This window comes from Ranitomeya imitator, chromosome 2, assembly GCF_032444005.1.
Source record: "Ranitomeya imitator isolate aRanImi1 chromosome 2, aRanImi1.pri, whole genome shotgun sequence".
NCBI classification, from domain to species: Eukaryota; Metazoa; Chordata; class Amphibia; order Anura; family Dendrobatidae; genus Ranitomeya; species Ranitomeya imitator.
The window spans coordinates 425338472-425355481 of NC_091283.1; the positions used below are offsets into that span (position 1 = coordinate 425338472).

General features: G+C 44.3%; 1 protein-coding gene across 1 annotated transcript in view; it reads left to right on the forward strand.

Moving 5' to 3' along the window:
* The window catches only part of PREX1 (phosphatidylinositol-3,4,5-trisphosphate dependent Rac exchange factor 1), a 166599-nt gene that overhangs the window by 60468 nt on the left and 89121 nt on the right, over nucleotides 1-17010 (forward strand). Inside the window, exon 2 of the mRNA XM_069750829.1 lies at nucleotides 7338-7409. Coding sequence (XP_069606930.1) covers nucleotides 7338-7409 — 72 coding nt within the window. The remainder of the gene's footprint in view (nucleotides 1-7337; nucleotides 7410-17010) is intronic.

Below are 17010 nucleotides of genomic sequence, written 5' to 3' on the forward strand. Positions count from 1 at the left end.
TTGATGATCCTTAAACCGTTGTCAGCCATGTTGTGACTGGTCGCACTCATCCTACTGGTTTGTGTATCATCAAGTATGGATTATGTGCGTCAGGAATGGCCACTCTTTGACGTAGAAGATCTGTGCCTTTTCCTTTTTAGCCTCATGACATATCAGAAATTGGGGCATAATCGTTCCTGCATTCAGGTGGTCCGTCACCAATTATGCTGGTGGTCAATGGCTGACCAGGAGGGTGGTCTCGGGTGTTGGAGTCTGCCTCCTTGTGCATGTGCTCATTCTTTGCTTCTATTACTATGTCTCTGTAGCTGTTAATTGTAGCGTGGTCGCACCTCGGCGTCTTGTCAGTCAGGTGTCATCACAGTCATCTCCAGGAAATTTCACACACCTTGTGTTGTAAACGAACGAATAATTATCAGATCCTAATTTGATTTTGGCGTTACCATACCGGCAGGGTCAACAAATTTCACAGAAACTCCGTTCGCATATGTTTACTGTGGAGGCAAGTGGTGACTGTGAGTAGTAATGTCCCTGTGTGGGCTTTAGGCATTTTATTCTGAATATGTGCCAAATTCTTTACCATATTGCTGAATGTGACGCAAATGATAAAGAAGACAAAAAATGACTTGGGGCTAAAAATCATCAGTTTTTCTCCTTTGGACTAATGCATTTGGGCAATACAGCACCTCATGGGCTAGTAACCACCCATTTTTCCAAGAGTTGTGGTATGATGCAGCCCAGTCTATGGGGATTATGATGGCGATTCTGGAAGACGTGTGATCTTATGTGTCATGATTGCGTTATCTAGCTGTATAGGAGGAGAGCTTCTTCTGAGTGTGTCACAAAGTGTTGATTAATGAGGTGAATGTGGCGCGGATGCATCCGTTTTACAGCCATTGATCACCATCGTCAACTTGCCCGAAGATTCTTTTCTTTTAAAGGGAACCTGTCACCTGAATTTGGCGGGACAGGTTTTGGGTCATATGGGCGGAGTTTTCGGGTGTTTGATTCACCCTTTCCTTACCCGCTGGCTGCATGCTGGCTACAATATTGGATTGAAGTTCATTCTCTGTCCTCCATAGTACATGGCTGCACAAGGCAAGATTGCCTTGCGCAGGTGTGTACTATGGAGGACAGAGAATGAACTTCAATCCAATATTGCAGCCAGCATGCAGCCAGCGGGTAAGGAAAGGGTGAATCAAACACCCGAAAACTCCGCCCATATGACCCAAAACCAGTCCCGCCAAATTCAGGTGACAGAGTCCCTTTAAGGTTCTGGTCTCTGGGGTAAAGTGTGATAATTGACATCCAGGCTACAGCTCATATGATGTAATGGTAAAAATAGACGCGTGGCTCGGGTTACTGAGTGAGCTCCTGCAAGGAGTCAGCTCTGGACGCCACGTCCATCCAGAACCGCTCTCTGGATCTGTGTCACTGCTTCTACTTTTATGCCTGTAGATAAAAGTTTCTGCTCCTGCAGTGTCAGGGAAATCCTGGGATAATTACCACAAGGGGCGACTGATTATAATAAGCTGTCAACGCACAGGTTCTCTGCAGAGTCCAAAAATGTGCTGAAAAAGGGTTGCACTATGCGTCTGTTAAAGGGATAGTCCTACGTAACTAAAACTCCACCATCGTAGAATGAGAAGTTTTGCAACCTTTGTAATTTTTTCATGATGTGTGCTTCTTGTCTGTGAATATACTGGACATTATGGTGCTTTTAGGATTTCGCAGCCTTAGGCTATGTGCACACGTAGAAAAATCCGCTGCGGATTTTTCCGCAGCGGATTTGCTAAATCCGCAGTGCAAAACCGCTGCGGATTTTACTGCGGATTTATCGCGTTTTTTTTAATGCGGATTCTGCTGCGGTTTTCCATCTGCAGTTTTCTATTAGAGCAGATGAAAAACCGCTGCGGATTCCGGATAAAGAATTGACATGCTGCGGAAAATAATCCGCTGCGTTTCCGCGTGGCTTTTTTCCGCAGCATGGGCACAGCATTTTTTGTTTCCCATAAGTTTACATTGTACTGTAAACTCATGAGAAACTGCTGCGGATCCGCAGCTGCGGAAACGCTGCGGATCCGCAGCAAAATCCGCAACGTGTGCACATAGCCTTAGCAATCACCTCCACGCTTTTACCAAGCTGCAGCTGTTGTAACCTGCATCTCTCAGCAGCCCTATACTTACCCTGGTCCTCTATAGATCCAGGACAAGTCATCTTCTATATACCGTACATTTATATAGTCTTCCCTCAGATGCAGTATATTTGAATAAACTCTCATCAGGCTGTCTTCTGTATATTCTATAGATCCGGGTCATGCCATCTTGTACCTTTAGGCAATTGTCTGTCTGGCCTCTGTGCCCATGTATCCACATAGGCCCTCATTCGGCAACCATCTATATGCCGTTTATGTGTATAGCGTCTGCTTCACTATGAACTATCACCTCAATTTCTCCTTTGTGATTTATTGAGGTAACTTTTTTGTCTTGTGCTATTCACTAATGTTTTTTTTGCGTCAAAATAATTCAGAATGGTGCACGCGGTTCATGAATTTGGCGCAAATTTTAAAAAAATGCTTATTTTTGTCTTTAATCTTTTTTGTGACTTTTGAGTGTAAAAACTTGCAAATTCTTTAAATAGTCTCATGTTTGCCATAAAAGACGCAAAATTGGAAACTCAGACATAAACTTTAGGAAGGGACTGGAGTGAGATGCCCCCCTCCTTTTTCTCCCCAAAAATATGCAAAAATTTGGTAAAAGTCTTGTCTAAAACTTTTGCATAGGCACAGCTGTCAGCGGGGGAAAAAAACACACACATCTTTAAAAATGGCGCAAAACTTCTAAAGAATAAGGCACAGACGAAAAGGTGGATATTAAATGACTATGATGAATTGGGGACCATGTGTTGATATTAGAGGATTTAGGGGAAATGTCGTTCCTCTATTGGGTTCATGCCTTCCTCATCATCTCTGTAATGTTTTTTGTCTCCACTTCTCTTCAGTCTAAGCCTCAGTGCTTAGTGCTTTAATTTTCACACAGTGGTCTCTGTCATTATCTATTATGTCACAGAGGAGACCACCAATGGAAGACAAAATGAAGAGACTGCAGGACAATATAATTTCCTTGTCCTGCGGGGGCGCTGTTTCCTCTGCAGCGCCGATCTACTGCTGTGTATGGTCGTACAGTGCTATATGCAGGTGACGCAGATCTTCTATTTAACTCTTTGAATTCTAATTTATTTAAAATATTTCCTGTCCCAAATTTCCAGGTCTCATTTTCGTCTTGTAACAGATTATTTTGTTTAAAACTGGATCACGGCTGATGAAGGCTTAATTAACGAGTAATTTTTTGCTTAATTAACGAGTAATTTTTTGCATGTCGAAGGGCCATTGTTAGAACCCCATTTTATATTTGAGTGTGTGGATGTCATCTCACCGTGTGACATAAACCCTTTGAAGTAAGTTGCAGCGATTAGGGACGAGCACTCCGAGTGTGGGGCACTGGTTTGTTTGCGAACAGGAATGGTCTCTCTTCCAATGGGGTTACCACTGTCCTTACAGAATCTGTCGGGAAGAGGGGGTTGGTGTCGATAGTTGCAGACAAGTGTGTCCTTCACTTCTTGGCCCTTTTCTTTCTCGTCACATGTCCTTAATGCAGCCATTATTGGAGGCTAACCAGCTGTTCCCCGACAGATAAATCTTCCCACAGCTGTAGGGCTGCACATCTGTTGCAACCGGGGCTCTCATACAAAGCAGCAGCCTGTGCCGTTTAGGATGTTGCTCCATGATTAGTGGTCCTACCTTCAAGGTTACCCCCTTCCCCACACCGCCTTTATTTTCTGATAGTACATGACCCAAATTTTGTCTTTGTGATGGCTCCTATCCAAAGCAGTAGGCAAACCTGAGGATTATGCTATACCAAATGAACACAGCACAGTGACATTCTACAGTGTTCCCCAACGTTTTACTGGCTGAAAACACATTTGGGATAAATTACTAATTTTATTTTCATTATCTAAGTTTATTGAAATTAATATCGATTTTAATTGGCATCAATTTAATGAGTCTAAAGCGGTCGGCCTCGTGCCACCGCTGTTGTCCTTAATCCGAGTGTCTCGTGTTTGTCCGCTGGTCCTCACGTTCACAGGTGCCTCGTGATGTGGGGTGCGTTGAAGACCGGTCCACTTTACGGCCACTTCTGTATGTGATAACCCAGGTTTAGAGACACGTGCGGCTGTCTTGTGCTGTGAGGTGATTAACTGCAGTGGGCGAGATGTGTGGGATTGAAGAATAGGTGGGAGATGTAATTGTTGAATGTGCGTCATATCTATATGACTGGCTGGTGACGTGCTGGGCTTCTCCGTGCAGGACGCAGGTTATTTCATGAAATGTGCTCACAGGTTATTACAGTTATTGGCTTTTATGCTGCATCCTGTAATTGCCATACACCATGCATATTCCCAGGTCATTGTTCTCAGATCATTAGCCGTTTCTATGTCTAATGTGACAGGTAATGCAGACGTAGAGACTTCCTGCCTATCAGAGGAGATATCATTTATTTATCCACCACCAGTGTCCTCGTTATAAGTAACACTGCACATCGTGTTTAGGGGACGGGGAACATCAGACTCCAGTTCCAGCTGAGGATCATAACAATAGAGCAATGGCTCGTCTGACCTGCTACTTATACCGAAAGTCTCAGCCAAGGCTAAAGGTACCTTCACACATAACGATATTGTTAACGATATCGTTGCATTTTGTGACGTAGCAACGATATCGTTAATGAAATCGTTATGTGTGACAGCGACCAACGATCAGGCCCCTGCTGGGAGATCGTTGGTCGCTGAAGAAAGTCCAGAACTTTATTTCGTCGCTGGATCTCCCGCGGACATCGCTGGATCGGCGTGTGTGACACCGATCCAGCGATGTCTTCACTGGTAACCAGGGTAAACATCGGGTAACTAAGCGCAGGGCCGCGCTTAGTAACCCGATGTTTACCCTGGTTACCATCCTAAAAGTAAAAAAAACAAACAGTACATACTTACCTACCGCTGTCTGTCCCCGGCGCTGTGCTCTGCACTCCTCCTGCACTGGCTGTGAGCGTCGGTCAGCCGGAAAGCAGAGCGGTGACGCCACCGCTCTGCTTTCCGGCCGCTGTGCTCACACAGACAGTACAAGAGGAGTGCAGAGAAGCAGAGCGCCGGGGACAGACAGCGGTAGGTAAGTATGTACTGTTTGTTTTTTTTACTTTTAGGATGGTAACCAGGGTAAACATCGGGTTATTAAGCGCGGCCCTGCGCTTAGTTACCCGATGTTTACCCTGGTTACCGGCATCGTTGGTCGCTGGAGAGCGGTCTGTGTGACAGCTCTCCAGCGACCAAACAGCGACGCTGCAGCGATCCGGATTGTTGTCGGTATCGCTGCAGCGTCGCTTAATGTGAAGGGGCCTTTACACCCATACATTAGTCCCAATCACATTCGCACCGTACAAGTAAATAGGAAAAGGTAGGATGCATCATAGGTTCTCATACCTTGAACATCTTAAGCTCTGCTTCTCTTTTGTATCCATATCCTAAAAAGAAGAAAACAATGTCTTTCGTTCATCTCTGTATGGTCTTGGGACTAAACAAATCTGCTGGGTTTCTCATGGATCTGCTTCACACTGTCCAGGGACTTGGCAGATCTGCAGATTCTCCTGTATATCTGCCCTGTGGGGTTTTTGTTAATGTGCTGGGTGTAGTATAGGGCTCAGGATATTTGTAGGCTCTCTTGTGTATCTGAGCCATGTGGTACAGGAGCTTAACAGATCTGCAGATTCTCGTGGATCTAGAAAGTGTGGTCCAGAGGCCCATCAGATCTTCAGATTCTCTTGTTGATCTGTAAAGTGCCCAAGCGAGGTAGTTGTGGGAGAGTTGCTGCTCCCACTCGCTCTGGCACTCTGACAACACGTGTCCCCGTCCCAGTGTGCTGCTGTGTGTTGGATGCATCACACTTGCTTCTGGCCTGCAGGCCACCATTGGTTCCAGGTTTTCCTCTTCTTGGCAGCCATCAGTTCAGGGGACACAAGTTTTGTAAAAAAACAAACAAACAAACTTTTACTGGACAGGTGGCAGTATTTACAACCAAGTTAAAAGGGAAAAAAAAGGGTTTGGTACTGTGATAGCCAGTTGAAAAAAGAATGCGCTCAGTGGGAAAAATAAGATAAGAAAATAAGATAATTTTGTAATTTTTGTTAGCCATTAAAAGGTATCATAACTACAAAATGATCTATTTTTTCCCACTGAGAGCATTCTCTTTACAAACTAGCATATAGGATCAGGCTCAACCGGTTGTCCTCTTTGCCACAGGTACCGGACACAACTTCAGCCATGGGTCTCGGTATAAGCAGTATATGTAGAGTGTCCCTCTTGCTATCTTCACTAGCACTAGGAAGTCTTCTTCACCACTACCAGTGCACCCAGATTGCAACACCTCCCGTTTCATAGAGTCTGAGTCCATCTTTCCCTGTAACTCCACAGGCTGAGAGAGCCCAAGGCCCCTGATATCCACCTCGAGGTTGCATCAGGCTGGTGGACTGAATCACACAGAAGGGTATTTTAGGCACTCCACTGCCCCTAGCATTGGGCTCACATTGTCCCTAGCAGCCTATTGCATGAGACTGCTGCTGACACTTCTACTGTTATGCACTGAACTGTCACTTCCTGAACTTGGCACTAATTCTCAGTTCCTCCTCACCAATCTGGGCCACCATTGCAGTTAACCCTGCCTAGGCTAGACTGCCGGCCCAGTGGTTGTTACTCCTGGCGACATGCATGAATATAAAATACATTTAACCCCTTAGAGTGTCAGGGAGCAGACCATCAGCTCCACCACTCCTACAGATTTACCTTGTGTGGTCTGGTGGTTCAGCAGAGCTGTGAGTTCTTCCATTATTTTGACATGTTTGGTCTTTGAGTTTAGGCAGATCTACTGACTTTGTCATGGATGTGTCTGTGTGGTCTGGGAGCTCCACAGATTTGCAGGGTCTCCCCTAAATCTGTCCTGGGGCTTAGCAGATCTGGAGACTATTTCAAGGTTCTGCCATTATGGTCTGAATGGTTTACATGTCATCTGTACCTCAGCAAGTCCACAAAACCTCTAGTGGATGAGGAGATTTCCTCCTCTAACTGATCTGATGCGTGTATATGAGTGACAGGATTGTTTACAATGAGACAGACCTGTATTGGGGCAACCTAAAATCACCCAGATTTGGCTTTATAATATGTAACTCAATCAACTCCAACTTACAGATGGACTCTGGCATGGATTATTAATGTAATGAATATTTATTCTTCTTTCTAGGCATTTCTGCAGCGCATCCGACAGAATATCAGCGAGAAAACTGAAAGCTGCATCTCCGAGGAAAATGTTAAGGTAAGATATTGAGACTAACACCCTTTTACGTGTATCGTTATGGTTAAAAATAGCATGTGATTGATAAGTGGGGACAGACATTATTCTTCCATGGGTCAGTGAAGAGACACAGTCATAGGTATAAGATTGTCAAGCGACTTGAAGTAAATATAGACCAAAACCATTATATAAAGTCGGTGCAAACCTCCCTTCAACCCCAGGACCAATTAGCCAAATAACAACTCAGGGACATGAGACCACCCATGGCTGAATACATTTGTCACCCTGGGAAGAGTGGGGATCTTGGGGACCACATCCAGGAATGCAGAGCTGACGGAGCAGAGCCATAGCACAGAAGCAGGAAATCCCAGAGGAGACGAAAGGAGCCAAAACCCTTCCCCCTACCTCCCGGGAAATGTCTGAGGAAGGAAAAGTCCGGCAGCCACATAGATGTGAATGGAGGAAAAGTGGAAGGAATTCTCTGCTGCTCCAGATAAGGGGACCACTCTTCAGACTAGTAACCTTTGACTGTGCACAACACACTCCACAATCACTAGGGACAGGATGGAAAGAATGGCTTCAGGATTGGACAGATCTAACGCTATGCAGAACAAACCCATGAGTGAGTACCATGGAATGGTGCAAATTTACATATGACAACCTGCGATGTCACCAGGTTGACATTGACCCCATCATACTGAATTTTATTCCTAAACTGGTATTCGCATAATGGCGAATGTGATAATCTAGTTCTAGTGCCAGCGATCAGAGTATGGCCACAACAGTGCCGGCGTCAGATGACCCTAAATACCAGGGATCCAAGGGGGAGCTAAAATGCGCTGTACAACCTCTCCCCATTCCCTGTGTGCAGGGCACACGTATAATATCATCTCTATGCCGACGACACACAGATCTACATCTCTGGACCAGATATCACCACCCTACTAACCAGAATCCCACTATGTCTGTCTACTATTTTATCCTTCTTCTCCACTATATTTCTAAAACTTAATATGGACAAAACAGAATTCATCTTTCCCCCATCTCACTCGACTCCCCCAGCAGACCTTTCCATTAAAGTAAATGGCTGCTCACTCTCCCCAGGCCCACAAGCGCTCTGCTTCGGGGTAATCCTTGACACTCATCTCTCCTTCAAACCACATACCCAAGCCCTTTCCACTTCCTGCTGACTTCAACTCAAAAATATTTCCCGGATCCGTACATTCTTAAACCATGAATCTGCAAAAACCCTAGTCCTTGCCCTCATCATCTTTTGCCTTGACTACTGCAACCTCCTGGTCTCTAACACTCTCGCACCCCTCCAATCTATTCTAAACTCTGCTGCCCGACTAATACACCTGTCCCCCCGCTATTCCCCAGCCTCTCCCATCTGTCAATCCTTGCACTGGCTCCCCATTGCCCAAAGACTCCAGTTCAAAACCCTAATCATGACATACAAAGCCATCCACAACCTGTGTCCTCCATACATCTGTGACCTCGTCTCCCTGTACTTGCCTACATGCAACCTCCGAGCCTCACAAGATCTCCTTCTCGACTCCCCTCTTCTCTTCCCGCAATCACATGCAAGATTTCTCCTGCGCATCCCCATACTCTGGAACTCTCTACCCCAACACATCAGACTCTCACCTACCGTGGAAATTTTCAAAAAGAACTGAAGACCTACCTCTTCCGACAAGCCTACATCCTGCAATATCCACCGATCGACCAAACCGCTGCTCGACCAGCTCTACCCTCACCTACTGTATCCTCACTCATCCCTTGTAGATTGTGAGCCTTCTCAGGCAGGGTCCTCTCTCCTCCTGTACCAGTCGTGACTTGTATTGATTTAGATTATTGTACTTATATTTTATTATGTATACCCCTCCTCACATGTAAAGTGCCATGGAATAAATGGCGCTATAATAATACATAATAGTAATATTCGCTCACGCATGGGACATCTCCTTGTGCTCCCAGCAGCCGTTACCTGAACTGCATATAAGAAACATGACAACTCTGCTGGAAAAACTGTAATCAACATCTACTTCCCCTTCGGTCTCCACATCAACATCCTTGTCATCGACATGACATGGCTCTTATTTTATTCTGCTGCTCCCAAGTATTCTGTTTTTTTGTGTGTGTTTTTTTAAAGACAAACAGTTGTTTTAATATGTTGATAACTCAGTAGTGCACGTGATAATAATACTCTTTGTGATATATCTTCTCTGAGAAATTTGCTTCTTTCTCCTCCTGGACTGATTCTTTATTCTCCAAAATTCTCAAATCATGGGTAATATCTGTCTTCACTAAATTCAGGTATTACTGAGACAGGAGATGACCGTTGGTGTGCATAAAGTTCTATGGAGAACTGTAATTGTGGTCTCATGAGAACTTGCAGCAGAATGTCTGTCTCTAGCTGCTCCCTCAAAAGAATTTTAAAAGCACCAACTGCCGTTTCCTATCTCAATAATTAGTGCATCTTTTTCACTAAATGCAGATTTGACAGATTATAGCAATAATTTGAGAATTAAAAGTCATTCCAGGAGGATGAAGTAGCATATTTCTCTGATAAGATATATCACAAACGTTCTCAAATTCATTGATTTGTGAAATTAAAAGTAACACTGCGGTCACTCTTTAATCCGCTCTACGGTTTCAGAGATGTGGGTCTTTTTAGTGGTAATTTTTATAGTCTTTATTAGAGATGAGCGAACATCGTCGGCTCCCTCCTTATTCGGCAAGCTATAGCGCTTAGTGAAGAAGCTGCATCAGGAACCCGGATACCTGGAGAGCTCCCAATGATCAGGTGTTTGGCGCCGCGGCTGCATGTGTCGCCACTGTGTGACAGTCACAACACACAGGCTGTCCATGCATGTGGTATGACTGTCACACAGCTGTGACACATGCAACTATGGCGCCAAACACCTGATCATCCAGCATGCTCCAGGTATCGGGGTCCCAGATGCAGCTTCTTTGGTAAGCGCGATAGCTTGCTGAATAAGGAGGGAGCCGACGATGTTCGCTTAACTCTAGTGAGGCATTGAAAATAAACGAGCTCTGATCAGCTTCCAAAATCAACAACTAGCGCTAGTAGAGGACAATTTTCAGCTGATGTAAAATTCCATTTAGTCTCCTCATCCTCTGCCTTCATCTTCTTCCTCCTCATCATGAATTTATCCTGCAGGTCTATACAATAATGTATGACTGTTCCTCTCAGTTCCAAGACTAATCTGCTTCTCCTTCGATTTCCAACCACAGAACATCCCTCACACCAAATACTTCCACCAGAAATGGTCACCGGTCATAGCCATCACTTCCTTTCCATCTCCGCTCTCTAACTCTCTCATCCCCCACCCCCATATCCCTCCTCAGTGTGAGTAAGCTGCTTTGGTCAGGGCATGGAGGTGACTGCACCAAATAACGAATAGTAATGCAGCCGATGCCAAGGAAGTTCTTGGTTTCCAGCCTCAGTTCTTTTCTCTGGTGGTCACTCTTCTCTGCAGCACATTTCACCTGCTTTGCATGAACAGATGACCCTGTGTGCTGTACTGTGAATAGGGGAAGCACAGCCTTGCACCATGCAGCCTTTATGAGCAGCAGCTGAGCATTGTGTCCTCATAGAAGTCTCCCAGCTGTCTCTATCTTACTGAAGCCTCATTCAGGGCGGAGCTTTTATGGGGAATGTGACTAGAAGCCACATGAGAGGCATCAAAGGCCCCACTGTCAGCGGCTCCTTCCTCTGCCCCAGCTCTGAGGTTAGGAGTCAAGAGCATGTGCTGATGCAGCCTGATCCTAATTAGTCCCCGTGTGACCCTGGTTGGATGCCAGGAAGAAGTGGAAATGCTGAGAGGGTCAGATATTGGTGGCCATCATTGTTTTCAGAAAGCTTGGTTACCTGTCAGGTGTAGACTGTAGGCTCTTGGGGACATTTGTCACATCGGCAGCCTAGAATCCTCCTGGAATCCAATGATGTGAGAGTTCCCTGTACCTGATGGCATGAAACAAACATTCATCATTATCATCATCCTATATATATTTTTTTTTAACAAAGATATAAAGTTTATGGAAAGACTCAATATTTGCAGTGTTGTCCCTTATTTTCCAAGACTTCTACCCTTTGCCTTGGCAGCTGGAGATCAGTTTCTGGGCCAGATCCTGACTGATGGCCGACATTTTTGTCTCATCAGTGCTTGGAGTTCATCACAATTTTATGTGTTTTTGTTTGTACACCCGCTTTTTGGGGATTGGCTGCAGGTTCTCAATGGGATTAAGATCTTGTAAAATAAGGGTCAATACTGTAAATGTTGAGAATTTGAAATAAACTTGATGAATTTGTCAATAAAAATGTTAAAACGTATGAAACACTGATGTATTTTAGTAACCAGAGAAACATCCAACCAAAAGACCTAAAAACTCCGAAGAAGCAAACTGTGTGAAAACCAAAATTTGTGTCAGTCTCAAAACTTAAGGTACCTTCACACATAACGATATCGTTAACGATATCGTTGCTTTTTGTGACGTAGCAACGATATCGTTAAGGAAATCGTTATGTGTGACAGCGACCAACGATCAGGCCCCTGCTGGGAGATCGTTGGTCGCTGAGGAAAGTCCAGAACTTTATTTCGTCGCTGGATCTCCCGCTGACATCGCTGGATCGGCGTGTGTGACGCCGATCCAGCGATGTCTTCACTGGTAACCAGGGTAAACATCGGGTTACTAAGCGCAGGGCCGCGCTTAGTAACCCGATGTTTACCCTGGTTACCAGCGTAAACGTTAAAAAAACAAACACTACATACTTATCTTCAGCTGTCTGTCTCCGGCGCTCTGCTTCTCTGCACTCCTCCTGCTTCCTGTGTCAGCGCCGGCCAGCCGGAAAGCACAGTGGTGACGTCACCGCTCTGCTTTCCGGCTGACCGGCGCTGACAGTGCAGAGGAAAGCAGAGCGCCGGAGGACAGACAGCTGAAGGTAAGTATGTAGTGTTTGTTTTTTTTAACGTTTACGCTGGTAACCAGGGTAAACATCGGGTTACTAAGCGCGGCCCTGCGCTTAGCAACTCGATGTTTACCCTGGTTACCGGGGACCTCGGGATCGTTGGTCGCTGGAGAGCTGTCTGTGTGACAGCTCTCCAGCGACCAAACAGCGACGCTGCAGCGATCGACATCGTTGTCGGTATCGCTGCAGCATCGCTTAGTGTGAAGGTACCTTTTAAGGCCACAACTGTATATATAAGACGTTTGAACCAGCTCACCTACGATAAGGCTGCAACTATCCTTGGCACAGAAAAAACACCCCTGTCCGATGTGGTGAAACAATGATCCATGAAAGGGACCGCATTTCAGTCTTGACACATTTAGGAAAATCTGCATATTTTTGGATGTACAGAGAACGTAATTTTTAATTTTGTTGGAATAAAGTTTGTGCATATTTTTTTTATCTGGAACACGGCTGGAAAGCTTCTAACTTCACAACAACTTTATATACAGGGCGATTTATAAAAGATTCATCTGGTTTCACATTCATATTACTGCAAAGACATAAATTTGTAATAACGTATCGAAAGGTCAAATCTCAGAGTTTGTAACTCGCGCTTGCAGACTCGCTTGTGAGTCGCCAGGAGGCTGGGCAGTATCCGATCCCAAAATGGCGACTATGCAAGAAAAAGTGTTTTGTGTTTTAGAGTATGAGAAATGTAAATCAATTGTTACCATATGGCGAGTGTTCCGAAGACAGTTTGAAAGTGATCCACCTGTGGTCGCTTGTATTCTGCGGTGGTATTGACAATTTAAGGACACAGGATGCTTATGTAAACGTAAAAGCCGCGGAAGACCGAGTGTCACAGGCGGATAGGGTTCGGGAGACCTTTGCACGTAGTCCACAGAGATCAGCTTGATGGGAACTTGCCATTCCTCAGCCGACTTGAAGATTCTGCGACTGCACCAGAAACCATATTGCATACAGTTATTGCAACATTTATGGCCAGCTGACCATAGCATCTGATATGAATTCTGTGCACTTTTTGAGGCAACATTGGAAGATGAAGAATTTGGTTCTCGGTTCGTGGGCAGCACGGTGGCTCAGTGGATAGCACTGCAGCCTTGCAGCGCTGGAGTCCTTGGTTCTAATCCCACCTTGGACAACATCTTCAAGGCGTTTGTATGTTCTCTCCGTGTTTGCGTGGGTTTCCTCCAGGTACTCCGGTTTCCTCCCACATTCCAAAGACATACTGATAGGATATTTAGATTGTGAGCCCCATTAGGGACAGTGATGATAATGTGTGCAAAACTGTAAAGCGCTGCAAAATATGTTAGCGCTATATAAAAATAAAGATTATTATTATTAGTGTTCAGTGACAAAGCAACCTTCCACTTAAGCGGAAAGGTGAACTGTCACAATTTCCAAATATAGGAAACGGAAAATCCCAATGCCACTGTGGAAATCGAAAGAGATTCTCCAAAAGTACATTTTTTTCTGTGCAATCTTGAGAACAAAGATGTATGGGTCCTTTTTATTTTTGCCAAAAACACTGATTGGTACATTGTACCTTGTACCTCGATATGTTATGGGTGTTTCTGCAACTTGAAATTCATTCCAGAAACTTCATTTTCCAACAAGGCTGAGCGCCACTCCATTATCATTTAGAGATGTGTTGCTATATCAACAAGGAACTCCCAAACTGGTGCATTGGATGCTGTTTCGATGTTGAAGTGGCACTTTTCAGATGGCTCCCACAGGTCTCCTGATCTGACATTGCGTGACTTCTTCCTTTAAGGGGAACATCAAAGACATTGTTTACATGTTGCCTTTACCAGCAACACTGGATGAGCTCTGGAACCACCTTACCGCTGCTCTAATGACCATCGACGAAGACATGCTACAACTTGTTTGGGTCTAAATGGATTACCACATAGATTTGTGTCTTAAGAAAAGGATGACAAAGAAAACATTTGTAAACATTATGTGCTAAACTTAGAGAGTTTGTGTCACGGGTTTATCGCGACTGTGAGGAGGCAGAAGAGACCACAGTGTCTGATTTCTACTCCAGCACTGATTAGAAGCACTTCACCTTTTTATTAAACGGTGTAAGTTTTTTTGGCAGTGCAGGGGTTAATCTACTCTGTTGAGAACTCCTGGGGCATTTAGGCTCTCAGCTGTGCACTGTTAGCCACTCCCATCTCCTATATAAACTAGGCCCTGGCTAGCACTCATTGTCAGAGGTTAGCTTATGCTGCATGGCTGGAGGTTGTTGGTTATTATAAGAGAAGGATTTGGTGGGTTTATCTGTGACTTATGCTAGATTTTTTTAGTGTGTGATAATTCCCTTTCTTCTCCTACTTTGGTTTAACCCCATCCTACAATCCCCAGTGCATTCCTCTGTTATATGTGTGAGTATATTTGTATGTTTGGTATTTTTCGTTACACCTGTTGTTATTTCCTTGTTAGTCTGGTTGGTGTACTACGGTTTACTACTACTCCTCTCTTCCCTTGGTGGGGGAAGGGTACAGACTAAGGGCGGATTTAGGAGCTAAAGCTAGGTACATGGCACTGGCATCTTCACATCAGATGTATTCCGGGGAACAAGGGTGAGCTAGGGCGCCCTAGCATTAGGAACAGGGAAGGAGCCCCTGGTCCTTGGACACTTGGCAACATTATGTTGTGAGATTATGTTCTTTATCATGTGCAATTCACAATTGTGCATGTAATACATTTTGAAATATACCTCTTTGAAACCCGATGGATCTTTTATAATCACTCTGTGTGTATATACCCGCTCCCAATCTTTTGCATGTTTGTCACACTTAGATCTTTCAGATCACCAAACAAATTTTAAATATTAGACAAAAATAATACAAGTAACCACAAAATGCAGTTTTTAATAAAGGTCTTTATTATTCAGAAAAATAAATCCAAACCTACAGGGCCCTGTGTGAAAAAGTGATTGCCCCCTTAACCCCTTCATGACATGCACCGTACTAGTACAGCGCATGTCATGTCTGCCCCTTTGATGTGCGCTCCGGCGCTGAGCCCACATCTTTCCCGGCACATGTCAGCTGTTGAAAACAGCTGACATGTATCTGGAACAGCCGCTGCTGGAATCACGATCCACCCGCGGCTTTTAACAAATTAAACTCTGACAACCGCATCTAACATGCGCTTCCGGCAATCGTGCCGGAAATCCGCCCGTTGGTGACCCCCGCTGCGTTTATTCCGCAGCATGTAAATTCCTTGTGCGGATTTCGCTGCGGTTTACACCTGCTCCATAATAGGAATCCGCAGGTGGAATCCTCACAAAAACCGCGGTAAATCTGCGGTAATTCCGCAGGTAATCCGCAGTGCGGTTTACCTGCGGATTTACAAAAACGGGTGCGGAAAAATCTGCAGAGATCCCACCTACGTGTGCACATACCCTTATGGTTCTCAATGCCGCATTGCTGTGAGCTACATACAGGCGATCTGATCATTGCCTGTATGTAGCAGAGGCAATTGGGTTATGGCAGCTTCTAGTCTCCCATGGAGACTACTGAAGTATTCCAAAAGTAAAAATTTTAAATTAAAAAAAATAAATAAATAAAAGTTCAAATCGCCCCCCTTTCGCCCCACTCAAAATAAAACAATATAAAAACCCTCAAACATACACATATTTGGTATCCTCACTTTCAGAATCACCCGATCTATCAATATAAAAAGGAATTAACCCGATCGCTAAACGGAGTGATGATAAAAAAATCAAAACGCCTGAATTAAGGTTTTTTTTGTTACAACAACATTGCATTAAAATACAATAACGGGCCATCAAAAGATTTCCATCTGCACCAAAATGGCATCAATAAAAACGTCAGCTCGGCACAGAAAAAATAAGCCCTCACCCAACCCGAGATAACAAAAAATGTAGCGCTACGGGTCTCGGAAAATGACGCAAGTTTTTTTTTGTTTTTTTTTTAACAAACTTTGGATTTTTTTTTTTCACCACTTAAATTAAAAAGAACCTAGACCTGTTTGGTGTCTATGAACTCGTAATGACCTGGAGAATCATAATGGCGGGTCAGTTTTAGCATTTGGTGAACATGGTTAAAACATTTTTTTTAAAAAAAACATTGTGGAATTGCACCGCATTTGGAATTTTTTTCCTGTTTTACTCACGATATGTTTTTGTACACTATATGGTAAAATCAATGGTGTCATTCAAAAGAACAACTTGTCCTGCAAAAAAAACAAGCCCTCACATGGCCATATTGATGGAAAAATAAAAAAGTAATGGCTATTAAATGGGCTGCAGCGCCCATAAATATGTTATTAATAGTTTAGTTTTTGGATTAACAATGTATTTGTTAATGTGACATCCTTTTTATGTGCCGTATGGGCTGCCTGTGTAATAATATTACATCAGAAAACGGCTAAGGAGATTATTCATCAAGACTGGCGGTCTTGATGAAGGAGGTTGCTGGAGTCAGACACTCCTGATTCATGAAGAATGAATCAGAACCATCGAACGAGTGGTGTACACCTCTTTGTGCACCTTGCCACAAATCCTCCTCGCGCGGCCGCTTGTCATGAGTTTGTCGTCAGGCCTCTGTCACGCCCCAACTCTGCCCATATTATCGGAGCTACTACAAGAGGTTGACG